General features: G+C 40.7%; 1 protein-coding gene across 1 annotated transcript; it reads left to right on the forward strand.

The window, feature by feature from the left end:
* gldc (glycine dehydrogenase (decarboxylating)) lies at positions 1–18283 on the forward strand. Its single transcript, XM_018670923.2, has 25 exons — positions 1–705; positions 876–954; positions 4253–4388; positions 4777–4941; positions 5093–5170; positions 5404–5551; positions 5885–6081; positions 6223–6319; positions 6583–6688; positions 7037–7176; positions 7743–7823; positions 7972–8069; positions 9336–9420; positions 9530–9571; positions 9700–9842; positions 10838–10913; positions 12824–12949; positions 13362–13511; positions 14154–14266; positions 14502–14643; positions 15555–15666; positions 15804–15899; positions 16490–16662; positions 16776–16856; positions 17187–18283. Exons 1-25 carry the CDS (start codon positions 418–420, stop codon positions 17325–17327), a joined length of 3093 nt encoding a protein of 1030 aa, XP_018526439.1. The 5' UTR covers positions 1–417; the 3' UTR covers positions 17328–18283.
* The last annotated feature ends 32 nt before the right edge of the window (positions 18284–18315 follow it).

Consider the following 18315-nt stretch of genomic DNA (forward strand, 5'->3'; position numbering starts at 1 on the left):
AGGCAGCAGTTCACCTTCATACACTCATTCACACATTATCACTGGACACACCTAGACGCCGATTAAAGTCTATGTGGACTCAGTGTTCAAGTCGGAGTTTGAAATTCAGCCTTCCTCCTATCTCTGGAGTGATACCTCTGTGTTTTTTTTATCTCTTCTTGGCCAGTGGACGATGGGCACGTGAGAAAGTTTAGCAGCTGTTTGACCGGGGCTCGTCACTGCGTCACGCAGCATCTTCGCGTTGATTGGCCCGCTCTTGTGCAACTGTGCAGTTGTATAAACTCTGCAGTTTGAAGGAGTTGGCAGAGTCTCTTGTCGGGATCGCATCAGTCTCAGTGGGGGGAAACTCTGCTGAGCGAGGGGAGGAAAAAAGGCTTCACCAGTTTCTGCACACTTGACTTGCAAAGTGATTTAGAGATGCAGAGCTGCGCCAAGTCCTGGGGGATCTTCTTGGCCAAGTCGGTGAGTCCCAGCGCACCGTGCAGGCATCTGAGTGTCAAGAGCCGCGTGGTTTGGAAACTTCAGTGTAGGATCCGGAACAGCGGGGCATCCCTGACCGCAGCAGCCCGGGGTCTGAGGACGTCTGCCGCCGTCTCCTCCAGACAGATAGAGAGAATACTGCCCAGACATGATGATTTTGCAGAGAGGCACATCGGTCCAGGTGAGAGGGAGAAGAGAGAAATGCTGGATGCTCTGGGACTCGAGGTAAGATTTACTACTCATCTCGCCAAAAAAAGGGCGCAAAAACATCATTGCTTTGTTGTAAAACAGAATCTCATGAAAACATTTGCTTTAAGCAGATTATTTCTGTTACTTGGCGTTCACAGTCAGGCTTTCCGCGCTTTTATTTATTGAAACGCTTCTTTTTTTCACAGTCGATCGACCAGTTGATCGAAAACACAGTTCCAGCCTCCATCCGTATGCAGTGGAGTATGAAAATGGATGATCCAGTCTGTAAGTTTACCTTCATTTGAATACATTTGTTACCGACATATTACCATCTTTTATGTGACATTTACATCCCTCTGCTAAAACACCGCACGATCTGCCTCGATGCAGTGATGCCAAGCCCCGATTTAAACTGGCAAATATCATTAAAATGCATGTGAAAAAGAGGTTATTTATCCAACAGCTATTTTGCACGGTGAGGCTTTCCCACATTAAACGGGCGTTGAATGAAGCCAAGTGAGTGGCTGAAATGTAGGTTGCACCTCTATTGTGTGCCGTGGAGCGCTCTCCCCTGTTAAGTCTTCCTTTGAACATATTTGGAGTTGTTTTTGCGAAACTCGGCGAGCGGCACCAATCTCCTGTTGGGAAGCCGATGCTCATAGGATGGCAACTGGAGTGTAAAGTTTAGCCTTGAGCTCCGGTCCCAAGTCCAGTTCAATCTGGTTACAGCGTTCACATTACATCACAGCCGAGGGGGTTCCTAATAAGGTGACTTTGGTATGTTTTGCATGGGATCTGCCTGGATGTCCCCCCACCCCTTTCTTCATATGCAGTGCGTGTACATTTCAGTAGCAGGTTCACTCTCTGGCTCATTTCCTGCAAAAATACAAGCTAGAGACAGAATAATGGAGAGGTTTATCAGAGGAGATTTCTAGCACACAATGGAAGAGATTAAGTAACAAATTAAAAAGCTTTACTAGTTGATTTAATCCTTCCCTAAATCCGTGCTTTTCTGTCAATTGTAAGCCCCGTTGAAAGCTGATTAAACGATGCCTGATTTACATAAATAATTAGTGTTTTCAAATGCAAATATATTTTTGCCTGGAGTCAGGTTTATGTTAATTTGAGAAACTGGGGCTGTCATTGTTTTGAGTGTGCAGATGTGCAAGACTAAAAGAACGCAGTCTGGCTGGGAAGCATGGTAGAGATCATCTCAGAAATGACAACAACATCTTTTCATATCAATGAATACCGTTATATTGGGAATATTTGCAATAATGTCAGTCAAAACAATCCAGTTGTTTGATGCAATGAAATCTATTCCATTGTTCTAGATTTCACAAGATAAAACTCTTTTAAATATGTAAAATCAAGCAGTTAATTTAATTTTAATCACAGGTTGAAATCCAAATTTGAATCAGAATCAGTATTTTTTTTTTTATAGCATAATAAGGGCTGCAACTAATCATTATTTTTCATTGTCAGTTAAGTTGAGAAGTTTGTTCATCAAACATCACAAAGCAATGAATAATGCCTACCACAATTCCTGAAGGGCCAAAGTATCAATTATCTTGTTTTGTCTGACCAACAGTCCAAAACCAAAAGTATTCCATTTACTATCACATCAGACAAACAAACACAGCAAAAACTCTCAAATGAGGAGCTGAAACTAGGGGATTTTTGGCATTTTTGCCAGAAAAATGACTTACTTCACCTTCAAATAGTTGCTGACTCATTTTTTGTTGATCGCTTAATGCCCTAAATACAGTCATGTCACATTCTATGTAATGTAAGGTGTGTGGAGAGACCTTGTGATTGCGCACCCTTAATAAATGCTGACATGACTCTTTTGCAGAGCCTTTAATGACTCTGGAACCATAAACTCAAGTTATTCGACAGAAGAAGTCTTTCACCTGAGACAGTCAGTTTTAACACAGCAGAGATCCTCCTGGAAAATCCAAAATTTAGAAAAGATTAAGTATGACATATAGACGTTGCTAATCCTCAGGTACTGCGGCTTCTCCCTATCACCTAGTCACTCTGATCCGCCCTGTGTCGGCCCCTCCTCTTGACTCTGTCAGTTTTCATAATGCAACAAGCCATGCTGAAGGAACAAACTGGAGGCCGTGCTGGTTTTCTGCTTGTTCAGCTTTGGAGGGCTTCGGTTTGCAAAGCCAGCGAGGGATTCTCTCTCCAACAATAGACCTCCTGGATGGGTCTGAATCAGGCTTTTTTGCTGCCCTGTAGAACTCCCGGACCATGGGAAAGCAGTCCTCCCCCCTGACACAAACTCACACACATACACACAAAAATAAACACTTAACGGCTGACCCTGAACCTGCTGATAATCCTTCAAATCACTAAATTTTTATTTTCTGTGCTGAATTTTGTCGGTTCACCACCTCCAAACACTTGAAAGTGCAACATTTAGCCTTTAGAAGACGCTGTAAATATCCACACTATACTGGCTACCTCCCTCACCACTGAGGACTATGAGGTGTCTTTCTTCTCGGGCTCTCGGTTCAGACGGGCGGCATTGTCCATTCCTTGGAGTTGCTAGGCAGCCAGGAAGGCCAGAGGAATCTCAGAGGCTGGTTGTGCACTGGCAGAGCTCCCCTACAGCAGTGGGGAATGAGGCTAAATAACTGGCCATCAGGAAAGAAGTCATATGGGTTTAAGTCTTTCCTTTATGGGAGGAGGGGTGTGCATGTGTCCTTACCGATATATTGTTTACAGTGTATTCCTGCACATGTTTGGAGGGTTATACTGTATTTAGGGCAGCAACTAATTATTATTTTCATAACTCATTAATCTGGAGATTATTTTCTCCATTAATTGATAGAATATAGTAAAAGAATGCCCGCTGTGCCACAAGGCAAGCAAACTAATAGTCCAAACCCCCAAGATATTCAGTTTACTCTAACTTTAGACTAAGACCTGCAGAGAAATCTAACTTTTGTGAAACTGGTGTTCCTTGGAAAATGACTCAAACAATACATCTGTGCTTAAAATAGATGCCAACAAATTTTCTTACAACCAATGAATTATTCAGTCATTGCAGATCTGACTGGACCACATGGCACCGCTAACTGACTGCATGCCACACTGATCTTCTTAACTCTGTTAGTTATACAGCCAGTGTTTCACATGAGAGATAACGCTGTTCATCAGATCTTTTGCCATATCTTGGTTGGCAACTTAATGTGAAGTTGTTGTATAATCTTCCCAAATTACACCCATGTTGCACAGGTAGGCAAGTATAGACAAAACGTATCACTCAGTTCATATTATAATATGCATTGTGATATATTACATTTTCTAGGAATTCAGTTGAGAAATGGATGAGAATGTCTGTTTTTGGTTAATATAGTGAATTAAATACAAAAATATTAAGATACTCCATCAAATTGAGACAAAAGTCATCATTAAGTTAAATATTCCCATTAATCATCTCTGTTAATTCATTTGCAGCATCACCCAGAATGGTAACATAAAACAGACATATAGACACTATATAGAAACTATAGCCTCATATAGTCATATTTTCCAGCAATTACACTGTCTCGCTTTAAATATTTCACAGGTGAGAATGAGATTCTGGAGTCTTTACAGAAGATCGCATCAATGAACAAAGTATGGAGGTCCTACATCGGCATGGGCTACTACAACTGCTCAGTACCGCCACCCATCCAGCGTAATCTTCTGGAGAATGCAGGCTGGTGAGTGTCCTCAGTTGACCTTACTTCAGGAGAAAACTACTGGAGATTAGATTTTTTCCACTCTGATATGGTCACAGATAACTAATGATGTTTCCTCAAAAGGTTTGGTTACTCATTTAGAGCTAAATTGCTGTGGTGCACAGTAACGTGGTTTTAATAGGAAGCCGTGTGACTTGCAGACTTTACTCACATGAGATCCGATGAGGCACCTCTTTCATGCTTTTTGCTGAACAAGATTTTCTTTGACCCAAAAACAATTCAACAATCGGGGGAGACATACAATGCATTCCACTGTCCCGTCTCGGTTCCTTGAATACCACCAACTTTGCGCTATTGTCCTCGTGTCCAGACTCGCTCTTTTGATTCATAGCGTGTGTCTTGTTCTCAGGGTGACTCAGTACACGCCTTACCAGCCTGAGGTCTCCCAGGGTCGCCTGGAGTCCCTCCTCAACTATCAAACCATGATCTGTGACATCACAGGCATGCCTGTGGCCAACGCTTCCCTGCTCGACGAGGGCACGGCTGCTGCCGAAGCCATGCAGCTCTGCCACAGGTATTTACAAGATCAGAAATGCAAGTGGTAACATGGAGAACAGTCATGCTATTCAGATTGTGTTTTGAAATGGAATTTAACTGCATGGTGAATCAGCAGCTTTGGCCACATTAGTCACTCTTCACCAGTTATTTGTCGTTACTATTCACAGACAGAACAAAAGAAGGACTTTCTACATTGACCCACGTTGCCATCCTCAGACCATTGCTGTGGTACAAACCAGAGCCAAGTATGTACTCCACTGCACACACAATCAGAGTATGAGCTTTCCTGTCAAAACAAAATACATATGTAAAGATATCAAATGCATGAACAGGAAAATTTTAAATTGCATCAATTAATGAGACATTATTTTAGAAATTGAAAACAGAAAACCACTACAAACACCTTTCCTTAAACAGAAATTAATAATGTCTCTTTTTTTAAGCAACATACCTTCAAGCTTTGACTGCTCTGTTGCAGCTACATTGGGGTGAAAACAGTACTGAAGTTGCCTCATGAGATGGACTTTAGTGGGAAGGATGTGAGCGGCGTGCTTTTCCAGTATCCAGACACTGATGGCAGGGTGGAAGACTTCACTGCACTTGTGGACCGTGCACACAAAGGAGGGGTAAGAGAAAATGCCCACAAAATTAACTTAAAAACATAAAGTTTTATACCGATGACACAGCTGTATATTTACACAGGAGAATTGGCTTTGTGGAGCTTAAGTCAGAAGGCTGGGACACGTATAATCTAGTATTGAGATTTGACAGGTTACAGTTAGCTTTAGTAATTTTTTCCATCACTTATTGTGGTTGGGGGGTGGACACACACCTAGGATACTATCAATGCAAATTCCTGACATTTATGTGTCATGACTACAAAACACAACAAGATTAATTGGAAAAGTCTTTTTATGACCAAATACTGTGGCTTACTTCATATTTCTTCCCCTGGCCAGGCCCTGGTTTGCTGTGCCACAGATTTGCTAGCTCTCTGTGTGCTTCGTCCTCCTGGGGAGTTTGGTGTTGATGTTGCACTGGGCAGCTCTCAGAGGTTTGGGGTTCCTCTCTGCTATGGCGGTCCACATGCTGCCTTCTTCGCTGTTAAGGACAACCTGGTCCGGATGATGCCTGGCAGAATGGTTGGTGTCACCAGGTGAGACAATAAATTTTATTTCCTGGGAGGGAAGTCCATTGCGCACCTAATAAAATGACAGGGCTTAATATTAAAACCAGTGGAAGAAACTCAAAAGCTTTTCTTTGGAGACTGTTTAAAAAAAACATACTTACATTTCAGGGATGCAGCTGGTAAGGAAGTGTATCGGCTCGCTTTGCAGACCAGAGAGCAGCACATCCGCAGAGACAAAGCAACCAGTAACATCTGCACTGCACAGGTATGACCACGTTGACATTTTGTACGGTTTTATCATTTCCACATAAAAATAAACAAAGTAAAGGAGTGAAATAATTTTGAACTATTATGTGAGAATGTGTGTGTTTTATGTATCTGTAATCTCTGTCAGTCAGTGAGTTGACATGTAAGATTTTTTTTTTATCATTGCTGTAATAAATAGTTAGTAAAAAATAGTTAATTGTGTATTTTCGTTTGCATTTTTGGGTCAAAAAATGTTAACATACCTGTTGTTCATCCTCCTAGGCTCTGCTGGCCAACATGGCTGCTATGTATACACTCTATCATGGTCCTCAGGGACTCAAACACATTGCTGAGAGGACACACAATGCTGCTCTAATCCTTGCTGAAGGTAAACGTTGTTTTTGTTTTTTTTTTTGACTGGCAGTCAAGTTTTTTATTGATTCAGTAGCAGGATCATTTTCATTCAATTTTTATTCATTCAATTGTCTTCCAAATTACTACACATGGCCTGTTAGATAAAAGAAAGAAATGATTGAATGAAAAAATATAGTGCCCTCACTGCTGTAAATGGTGTGATTTTGTGCCATTAATTTGTGGTGAGTTATGTCACCTTTTCAAGTTTTGTCTGAATTGTCTAGTTCCATCCTCCATGAATAGATAAACACATTTATACAGTTATTTATCTGTCTAAAAAAATGAACAGTGTATAACTGTTGACCCCCACACTTGCTTTCAGGCCTAAAGAGAGCAGGACACCGGCTGCACAGTGAGATGTTCTTCGACACCTTAAAGATCAACTGTAGCGTGGCAGCCAAAGACATCCTAGAGAGAGCCATGCAGAGGGAGATAAACCTGCGAGTCTACAGTGAGGGAGTGGTGAGAATCATTTATGTTATTGGTAACCTTTTAACTGACCATAGACGTTGGGGTGGAACTTTTTTTTCACATAATTTGCAAGCAATTGTTTTGCCATTTTTGCAGCACCATGAGGTAACAGCAGACAGCTTTTGTCTTTTTTCAAAAAATCAAGTTAGAGACCACTCTTCCTTTCACTAAATGAACGTAATTGAAACTCCATGGCTTAAGAACATTTTATTTACCTGGTTGATAAAAACTAACCATTTCCCATCCATCTGTGGCAAACATCCAAGATGCCTTTGGCCTTCTGCTTTCTGTGGCAATTTTTAAACCAAAATTGGGGTTGACACTTTTAAAAGGATATTGAATGATGTGTGTTTTGTCTGTGCTCAAGCAAAACATTGTTTCCATCCATATCAAAGTTATATAAACATTACTTTTCAGTAGCTGTGGTAATTGGTAACTATCATTGAATATGGAGGAATGTGTTTAGTCAGCAGCAGAACTGGACACACTGCACAAAAATGAGAGCAAAAGGAGACTTCGATGCACCTAATAATTTCTCTCTGCTTTTCTCTCAACAGTTGGGCGTCTCTCTGGATGAGACGGTGACTGAGAGGGACTTGGATGACTTGCTCTGGGTCTTTGGCTGTGAATCGTCAGCTGTACGTCGTTTGTTTTTCTCTCACTGGCGTCTTTTAGATATTAGTTATGTCTGTATCTTTGCTTCAGGGCAGCACAGTGATTGTTATTTATAGATGTAGTTTTAAAGTAAAGTGCCACCTGCTTTAATTTAAAATGCTAAATTTCCAGGAGCTGATTGCTGAGAAGATGGGCGAGCGGGTGAAGGGGATCATGGGGAGTCCTTTCAAGAGGACGAGCAAGTACCTCACACACCAGGTCTTTAACAGGTTGGTATTCTCAGTTAACCTGCAACACTATAGCACATAGTGCAGCTCTATGCCAGTGATAGTGTATTGCGCATACATCACACCATGTTTATGTCTTTATGATATGCTTGGCTATAAATAACAATTGCTAGGCATGCTACTGATTTTGATTATGCTGTTTTATCACTTCCATAATCACAAGGTTGATTTGCTTCAAAGCATTTTAAGTGCACAGTTTTCTTCTATTATTATTGCATACTGAAATTGGTATATGTTATACTAGCCCAAAAATGTCATGTAATTAACCCCTACTGCACTCAGTTCATACAGCTGAAATCCTTCAAATCCGACCTCTTCCCAGTCACTACAGGAGTGCCCAAGGGCTCTGTCCTGGGGCCCCTTCTCTTTATCACTTACCTTCTCCCCCTTGGCAATATCTTCTGTAAATTCAATATCCATTTCCACTGCTTCATCACCTGGTCTGCATACTTCCATCTACATAACATTAATCGACTCCGGCCCTCCCTCACCCCTCATGTTGCCTCCATCCTTGTCCACTGCCTCGTCACCTCTGACATTGATTACTGCAACTCTCTCCTCTTTGGCCTCCCTCAAAAAGTCCCTCCATAAGCTTCAACTGGTCCAAAATTCTGCCACTCGCATTATCACCACATCACATCATCCCCATCCTTCAGCAACTCCACTGGTTTAGTTTATTAAAAGACAAAGGATGTGCTGTTCCTGATAGATCAAGAATTTTGTGTTTTTTAAGCTAATTATTTGTGCAGTAGAAAAGGGTTTTCAATAGTAAAAATAAGACCCTTAGTGGCAACACAAGCCTTTTTGTTGGCAAAAAGTAGAGCATTTTATCTTTATTAGTACCATAAAGACAATCAGGGCCTCTAATGTCTAAGTCCTCAGTTTATTCTCTAATCACTGTGACATACAGTACTGTGCAAAAGGTTTAGGTATTAATTGTCAAGTTAGGATGCTTTCAAAAATAATGTCATGATCAGCTAGTGTACAGAAAGTTCCTACACTTCAAGATTCTTGGTAAAGATGACTCTGGCTGTATGATTTAGCTTGCTGTCTTGCTGTAGAGTGAATGTGGGGCTGATCAGATGCCACTCTGATTGTGTGATGGATAAGAAACTTTTGCACAATAATGCACTTTAAAAGAATAGTCAATTTCCTACTACTACTAACTGTTATATTAGATATTGACATCAGAGATTAATGACCTTAGTTTAACCAACTTATGTCTCTCTGGTTGATCTGTGTCTCCAGTTATCACTCTGAGACCAACATTGTGCGATACATGAAGCGCCTGGAGAACAAGGACATCTCCCTGGTGCACAGCATGATACCACTGGTTAGTGCGACCTTAAGTCAAACAATACATTCAGAACAGTTGAAATTCATATCATGGCCTATGTAAGGCTTATGTGGTGGTAAAATGTTGTTTTCCTTCTCCTCCTTAGGGCTCCTGCACCATGAAACTGAATAGTTCTTCAGAACTCATGGTGAGTAATTCAATCCGATTTAGTGTTACATCTGTATAACAAATTAGACATCCTCAAAACTAAGATGTAGTAGTTTTGGAAAGTTCTTGCTACTCTTTTCAGCTCACTGCTGTCCTCTTCTATTTTAGCCCATCACCTGGAGGGAGTTTGCCAACATCCACCCCTTTGTGCCTCTGGATCAGGCTGAGGGCTACCAGAAACTTTTCAGACAGCTGGAGAAGGACCTCTGCGAGGTGACGGGCTATGACAAAATCTCCTTCCAGCCAAACAGGTAAGAGCATAAATCTGTATATATAGTATTTGTTGCAGCAGAGACTCTTTCTTAACACTACTCAGGCCTACACCTAAATGCTGCCCACTGGCCCCCAGTTCCCAACCTCTAGCTCTGACCAATTCTTAAATAGAATATCAACAATGGTGTATTTTAATTTTAGTATTGCTAGCATCATTGCACATTTGGCTTGTCCACTACTTTGGCCTAAACTAAAACATCTCAACAACTGATGGATGAGTTGCAATGAAATTTGCTAGAGACATGCAATGTTACCTCCAGAATGAACTGTGACCCCTTCACTTTCCCAGATTGCATCGCCATTAGGTCAGAAATTTAAAACGGTTTTAAAATACCTGCAAAACTAATTGCATGTACATTGGCCTCAGTTGCAAATAGTAGCATGCTAATGTGCTAAACTAAGAACATAGTAAACCTCATACCCGATCAGCATATTAGCATTGCAGATGTGAGCATGTTAACATGCTGACGGTAGCATTTAGCTGAAAGAACTGTTGTACAATCTCACAGAGATGTTAGCATGACTGAGACTGTTAGTCTTGTTTTCCTTTTACTAAGCTGTTCTCAAGAAGCCTCGAAGCTGCCAAATTTGAAATTCACTGAATTTATATTGTGTCCTTTTTTAAATTGTTCCTGTCTGTCAACAATTTTTAGCTCTTTTGATTGAGAGAAGAAAAGCAGAGACGGTATCATATATATAAAAGGATATTTCAGGTTTCAGCTTATCAAGCACAAACCTACTTTACTCTAAAAATACTTGCTGTCTATCGCCACTTATCAGCAGCAGTGGGTTTATGAGTAGCACACCAAGCTACAATGGCCCAGAGAGTTATCATGCAGCTAGCTTTCCATCCCATTTTTCTCTCCCCTTTTGGTAATGTCTGCAGACTGGTCTTTGAACTGTGCTGAGTTAAGGATGTGTGTGTGTGTGTCTGTGTGATACATGACCACGGTGTGTTTGCCTTTCCTTGCAGTGGTGCTCAGGGAGAATATGCTGGCCTGGCTGCCATAAAAGCCTACCTGAACTCAAAGGGAGAGAGCTCAAGAAGTGTAAGTGTGCTGCTGTTGAGAGAAAAAAAAAGTCTTAATTGGACAGCAATCATACCAAAAAACAGTATGAATTAGTGTTATGTTGAAAGTAATAAGGTTTAATAACACTTAAGGCTTTTATCTGATTCTGTTACCCAATGTGTTTTAACTGACTGAATAGATTATCTGCACCTCAAGCAAACAACACAAAGGAATGTTAGGATTAAAATCATGTTCACTTAACCTCAGAAATTTGGAGAGGAAAACACGCTTAAAGGAATAGTTAGACATTTTGGGAAATTAGCTTTCTTGCTAAGAATTTATGAGAAAATAAATACCACTCTCATGTCTGTACATTAAATTGGAAGCTACAACCAGCAAACAAATGAGAAATAATGTGTTAATTATCAAGCTTTAGAGGTGCTGGTAACCAGATTTTGCTACTTCTGAACAGAACCACGGTAGTCAGTCTTAATATTAAACTAAGCTGACCCTCTCCTGGCTGTAGCTTCATGTTTGATGCACAGACATGAGAGCAGTATCAATCCTCTGATCCAACTCTAAGCAGGGAAGCAATTAAAATTCACCTAAAGAGAGGATGAAAGAAGCCAAAAACATATAAACCTAAAGCTCATGAAAAAATGAATGGAACCTCTGCTCAGTTAAAAGTGAAACCTTAAAATCTCCCTGTTTTTCAAAAGGATGTGTCTTTCTCTAAAAGAAATGAAACAATGATTTCATTGCTATTCTTAGATATACATTGTATTATTCTGGCCATAGTTACAAGGCAATATGTAACGATGATTTATCACCAGTAGTTCCTTTGATTATGCTGACTGAATTCCTACTGACAGATGTTAATGAAGAGCATTAGTACATAAGTCTTATCAGCATGAGTTCCTAACAGTCCTCCAGTATCCTGATATGCTGATTGGTGGTAGTTCTGGGATAAGGCGAGATAAGACACCACCTTAGATTAAAGACTCGCTGACTCAACCTTTTTCCTTCTCTTGCACTGTAATTTGGCCTTTGTTTTTAGTAGCTCCCTCATAAGTACATCTTAGATAGTGGCCTGATCCCTTGAAACAGTCAAGGTCCAAACTAACAACCGTTTGTGCAAACAAAGGGGCTGAAAACACTGCGATCCCACCATAGGTTGCCTGCTTTCAAGATTCCATATTTGGAGGTTTTAAGACTTTGACAACTGCAATTTACTGGAGTGACAGCACTGTGTTCCCAGTCAGTCATATGTCAACGTTACCCAACCCACAGGTCTAAGTGCCCCAGTTTCCTTGTGTGACTAAGTTGCAAAATGCCAGAAGTGTCACCCTAATAAGGGATAAAATCAATTAGTGACCTGAAGGCAGGTTACTCATTAGTAACAGTGGTGGGTGTTGGCAGGATCAAAATTCAACCAAAAGGAGTTGCAGCATTTTCCCACACAGACTAAACCCTTAAAAGCCCTGCTTTTGTTAAAAGAAATTATTTATCATTATTAATTTTGCAATATAAATTTTACAATATATTTATTAACTGTTGAGAGGCTGAGTGAACACTTATTAGCTATTTTTGATTTTGAACTTTATGTATTTTGGCTTTAAACTTTCCATCCATGGCTTTTTGAAAATCTCCTTTCTGTACAAAGTAACACAGTTGAATTTAAACGTCCTACCCGATCATCTTATCACCATCCTGACTTAATCTGAGGATGTTCTGTTCTTCTATTCTCAGTTAATGAGAGATTATCCTGCAGTCCTAGCCTGACTGTATACTGGGATTCTATGTTTTTACATACATTGAATAAAAGCATAATTTACATCCAGGCTGCACTACAATACAACTTCTTCATACTCAGTGTTGTCTTCTTTACTTACTCAGGCATTTGGTTTTCACTCTTTCCTGCCATATTAATATTTGTCCCTTCACTCCAGGTCTGTTTGATCCCCAAGTCAGCCCATGGCACCAACCCAGCCAGTGCTCAGATGGCTGGCATGAAGGTTCAGGTGGTGGAGGTGGACAAAGATGGCAACATTGATCTGGCACACCTCAAGGCCCTGGTGAGAGCTGATCTGCTCTTTTCTACTGGTTTTACACGAAGATCAATTTTGAATGATTTATGCAAAGAGTGATTCTTTACATGAACTAACATATTAACTAACTATTCTCCATAATCCTCTACTACAGTTTGGTTTGAATATGTTTGTTGTCTATGTGATGGAATTTAAGGAGCACATAAAAGGCAGTTGATTTTAAGCAAAAAATGTTAACAAACCTAGAAAGAGGTATCAATGTGACATCTCTTACATTTATAATATCACAATGCAGATGTTGCAGGTAAAATTTTAAAAGTTTTTTTCACTAGACCTCCATGGTTTATGGTTTATACTTGTCATCTTTAACCCCTTGGCTCCTGTGGTGGCCCTCTACAATCTATTTTTAATGAATGTTTTTTTCTCTTCAAACTCACAGGTGGACAAACATAAGGCGAGCCTGGCGGCCATGATGATCACCTACCCCTCCACCTTTGGTGTGTTTGAGGAGCACATCAGAGACATATGTGATCTTATTCATGAGAACGGTGGCCAGGTGTACCTGGATGGTGCCAACATGAACGCCCAGGTGAGAGAAGAAACAGCACTGTGACATTTCTGATACTCTGTGTGGAAAGTAAAATGTATGAATGCCATTCATGGAATGTAAAATATTACTAGTGAAAACTGAAGACTAATAGGTTAAAGGTTAATAGATGTGTGCTATTATGCTGTAAATAAATGACCTTTGGTCTCTATAATATGCAGATTGTGGTTTTACGCCAATACTACCTCCACCAATCCCTGACAGAGGGGTCAGGGTCTGCAAGTCTGACTTTTAAAATGCAAACTTCCTCCTCTTTTACTGGTAGTAACCAGTCATAGGACACAAATAACTGGCCAAGAGCAAATTGAGGAATCTGAGATAACTTTCTATATTTAATTTTGCATTGAACAATGCAGTGCAGTGGTGAGATGGTAGGATGGAAAAGCTTGTACTTGGAATACTACAATATTTTAAATGTTTTCATTAATTTTTTTTAAATGGGTATTAAAGTTATAGGTATATACTCCTCAAATGACCTTCATTTCAGAGGGGTTCAGTAAAGCAATGCCCTAATTTACTCTGGTTATTCTCTTTGCCCGCCACTGTTTTTTTTTAGTTAAATACACCTCCACCTCCCCTTATCTCAGCTGATTGTTAATTTGTCTTCCTTGCCCTGTCTTCCAGGTGGGTTTGTGTCGTCCTGGAGATTACGGCTCTGACGTGTCTCATCTGAACCTGCACAAAACCTTTTGCATCCCTCATGGTGGAGGAGGACCCGGCATGGGGCCAATTGGAGTGTGAGTCAGAATATAACTAAAAAACGCAAGACTCAGACCTGTGTGTGTACATCCAAACATTGGCATTATGCTGAGATTTAAGGCTCAGGTGATTGTCAGTGAAATAATGTCTTCAGTATATGCACTCACCTGCATGTTTATACTGTATAAACAGGTGAAATCAACTTGCATTAATTAAGAAAATGGGTTTGAACTTGACAGTATGTTCTCATGACATTCATCTTCTCCTCACCAGGAAGGCCCACCTCGCCCCATTCCTGCCGAGCCACCCAGTGGTCGCCATGCAGTCGATCAATGCTAGCAGCTCACTGGGCACCATCAGCGCCGCCCCCTGGGGCTCCAGTGCCATCCTGCCAATCTCCTGGGCTTATATTAAGGTCAGCACAGACAATCGGTGATATCTGTGTTTAAGACAGCATTGTGCTCTTAACGACCAAAGTCAAACGTTATGAAACATGTCATGAAGGACACAAGGAGAAGGAGTGAGTGAAGGTGTGATGAAGTACGGAAGGAAGTACAGAAGTAGGTAAGAAAGTAAAGAAAAGTAAAGACAGTAAAGAAGCAAGGTAAAGAAAGGAAAGAAAGGAAAAGTAAGTAGAGAAAAGAAAGAAAATAAAAGTAGAGTACAATTCTGAAGCAAAAGCATATTGACAGAGACATGGTGGACAGTCAACAGTCAAAGCTTATTGATCGTGTGATTTTAACCCTGTAGCAGTCGTCTTTGGGTCTTCACATGTTGCTGTCACATAAGAGCTGTTAAAGTCCTGACCTGACTGTCATGTGAATTTAATGTCAGAGTCACATGAACTCAAGTGTGAAGTTGTGTTAAACTGCCTGGGAAGGACTGGCAGGATGTCATGATAATTAGCTTTAGAGGAGCTAAGCTAGTAAGCTAAGTGTTTTCAGGACATTTTTTTTTACTGTTGCCTTTAATTTGATAGTTTTAAACATGTTTCGACCTGGATGACTGATGGCGAGGTCAGTCCTGAATAGAATGTTCTTTCCAGCTTGTCCATAAGCTCTCTCATTGTGTCTTTATCCAAACAAGAATTTACTGAGGTGTTTCAACTGAAAATGTTACATGGACATTTTAGCAGAACCTCAGCTACATGAATCAGCGTCAGTGTTAGTGTCTGCATATAGAGACTTTTTGTGTTATCATGGGTCTGAATCTTTACATGAATTACCATCAATTAAAGGAATTATTATTTTCATTACATTAGTATAATGTATTCTTCATTTGATCAGTGAAAATTACTGCTGACATCACTCCTGTGTGGTGTTTTAGATGATGGGAGCCAAGGGACTGCTTCATGCCACAGAGGTGGCCATCCTCAACGCCAACTACATGGCCAAGAGGCTGGAAGGTCACTATAAAATCCTATTCAGAGGCAGGAAAGGTAAGGCAACTGAAAGCATTGTTTCTATCAGTATATGCTGAGCTGATTTCTACACTTCAGTTTTAAATGACTTAATGCTTCTAAGCGATACAATCAGCTAAATGTTCTCCCTTGTGTTCTTGCATTTCTCTGAACAGGTTTTGTAGCCCATGAGTTCATTCTGGATGTGAGGCCATTCAAGAAAACTGCCAATATAGAGGCTGTCGATGTGGCCAAGAGGCTGCAGGATTATGGTAGGTAGAATTATCTACATTCTTCCCTAACATCAACAGAAAATATATATGGTGCCCTGTACTACGCATTGATTGTACAGGATTATACCTTATTTAAACCAATACGTTCATTCTGATTTTTGGGTTTATAAGAGCGAGCAAGAGAAAGAGAGTAGTTAAGGAAGTGAGTGGTCGAGAGAGGTCAGTGAGAAAGAGAGAGATAGTGGTCGAGGGAGCTAGAGAGAAAGTGACGCTCACATAGAGAGAGCTAGAAAGGTAGAGAGAGAGCAAGCAAGACCCAGTGAGGTCAAAAAATGTTTAGGGAGCTAGAGAAAGAGAGTGTGTGTGGTCAACAGAGGGAGCTAGAGAGGGCAAGAGAGGCGAGAACAATAGTTGCAGCACAGAAATATCATGAACGCAGCAAAATAAGACGCAAATAAGAAAGTGCAGGGTCTCAGCAAATAACTACACCGCAACACACCTCAAGTGGATCAAGTTGTTATTGACAAGTTTATACATAGTGTTTTTTAGGGAAACCCCTGCATATTAAATTATAACCAACTAAAGTGGTTTCTGATTTGGGGATGGTTTTTTTAAAATACTGTGTTCAGGTTTCCACGCACCAACCATGTCATGGCCAGTGTCTGGTACACTCATGATCGAGCCAACAGAGTCAGAGGACAAGGCTGAGATGGACCGGTTCTGCGATGCCTTGCTCGGTATCCGTCAGGAGATCGCAGACATTGAGGAGGGAAGGATGGACTCCCGCATCAACCCACTCAAGGTGCGCTGCCAGAATAATTTGTCTCTTTGTTCGAGGTAAAAAGACACATTACATGGCCAATGTAAAGATGTGACATCTACCATCTGTAACATCCACCTTGTGTTTGTGTACAGATGGCCCCTCACTCTCTGGCCTGCATCTCGTCCTCCAACTGGGACAGACCTTACTCCAGGGAGTTTGCTGCTTTCCCCTTGGTGAGTGTCCTCATCTCTCTGACTTCACGACACACTCCCTGGTACAACTTCTCTGCCTAGTAAAAAGTGCTTTAGTTAAGAAATTTTCCCATGTATTTGAGTGGAAATTAATTTTCTGTCTGTCAAATTATCAAATTACTGATATTAGGGTGGTCGATGAAATTTTAAAGACCTCTCAAAACCACATAAAACTAGAGCTGAAATGCTTAATTGATTGGCAGATCAACAGTAAAATCACTTTGTAACAGCTACTTTTTTGAGACTAGTTGCATTTCATTAAGTCTCTGACTACTTTGTTCTCACCATTACACCTCCTTTGCTACTTTACAGCCCTTCATTAGGCCCGAGACCAAATTCTGGCCAAGCATCTCCAGGATTGATGACATCTATGGCGACCAGCACCTCGTGTGCACCTGCCCACCCATGGAGGTCTACGAATCTCCATACGAGGAGAAGAGAGCCTCCTCATAGATGCTCCCTGCAGTCCAGTCCCAATGTCTGGCCTCATGCCCTAAACACTCAAAACTCAGACTTGAAACGCTTGTGCGCTCAGTGAAAATGTGAGAGCAGGAGAGTAATGGCTCAAAAAGCTACTTTGTAAAATCGTGTTAGCTGGGGCAGAAGTATCTGTTATTGTTGACAGTTAAGTGTGACGCTCATATTTCAGATGTAGTTTAATAAAACTGAGTGACTTTTGCTCAGTTAATCACAAAATAGCTTCTATTTTATTAATGTTTTAACAAATTAGGTAAAAACAAATTAATACTGTCTGGCTCTTCATGGGACAACGAACTAAACCGTCTTGGCTGCTATTGTTTTCTTCCACTTCTGTCAAAGTTAGTTTTTTTTTTTTTTTTAACATTAGTGTTAAGTGTTAATTCCCTAAAACAGAGCCTGCGTCAGTGCGAAAAGTCTGCAAGAGAGCCCTCAAGCGCTTCGCGATTTCACAAAGGAACAGTCCTAAGCCTTCACCTACTCACTATGAATGGGTGTCAAAGTCTGTGAGCTGGATGTTGGGACTGGGCTTTGTCTCACTGCACCCTCTTTACTGGGGTCATGGGGGAGGGTTTACCCTACTCGAACTTTAATGGACCAAAGGTGCAACTTCTGAGGCCGCTCCGTAACACACCTCCGAAATACTGTATTTTGAGCTGAGTACAGTTAATTTTTTGACTCCCAGTATCTTATAAAAATGCCCTTGGTGCCTCTTTTCTGTTGTGTAAAATAACTGCCTTGACTTTCCCCTTTTTTTCAAATACCTGACAAACTATAGGAGTTAGTTCTCGTAGACTTTTGTTAATATGCATCTATAGTATGAAAATGTTTTAATGTATGTTGTGACATTTGTTGGCCACATAGAAGATAGTTAAGATAAATGTTTTGTCTGTAGAAAAAAAAAGTCTATTAAACATTTGTCTTAAAATGTGTATGTGAGTTGAGGCTCTATGGAGAAGCTGCA

Source organism: Lates calcarifer, linkage group LG13, assembly GCF_001640805.2.
Source record: "Lates calcarifer isolate ASB-BC8 linkage group LG13, TLL_Latcal_v3, whole genome shotgun sequence".
NCBI classification, from domain to species: domain Eukaryota; kingdom Metazoa; phylum Chordata; class Actinopteri; family Centropomidae; genus Lates; species Lates calcarifer.

Coding starts and splice junctions, on each gene's coding strand:
- gldc (XM_018670923.2), top strand. CDS start 418: ATGCAGAGCTGCGCCAAGTCCTGGGGGATCTTCTTGGCCAAGTCGGTG. Junction 9,843..10,837: donor ATCTCCTTCCAGCCAAACAG/GTAAGAGCATAA, acceptor CTTTCCTTGCAG/TGGTGCTCAGGGAGAATATG. Junction 15,900..16,489: donor CAAGAGGCTGCAGGATTATG/GTAGGTAGAATT, acceptor TACTGTGTTCAG/GTTTCCACGCACCAACCATG.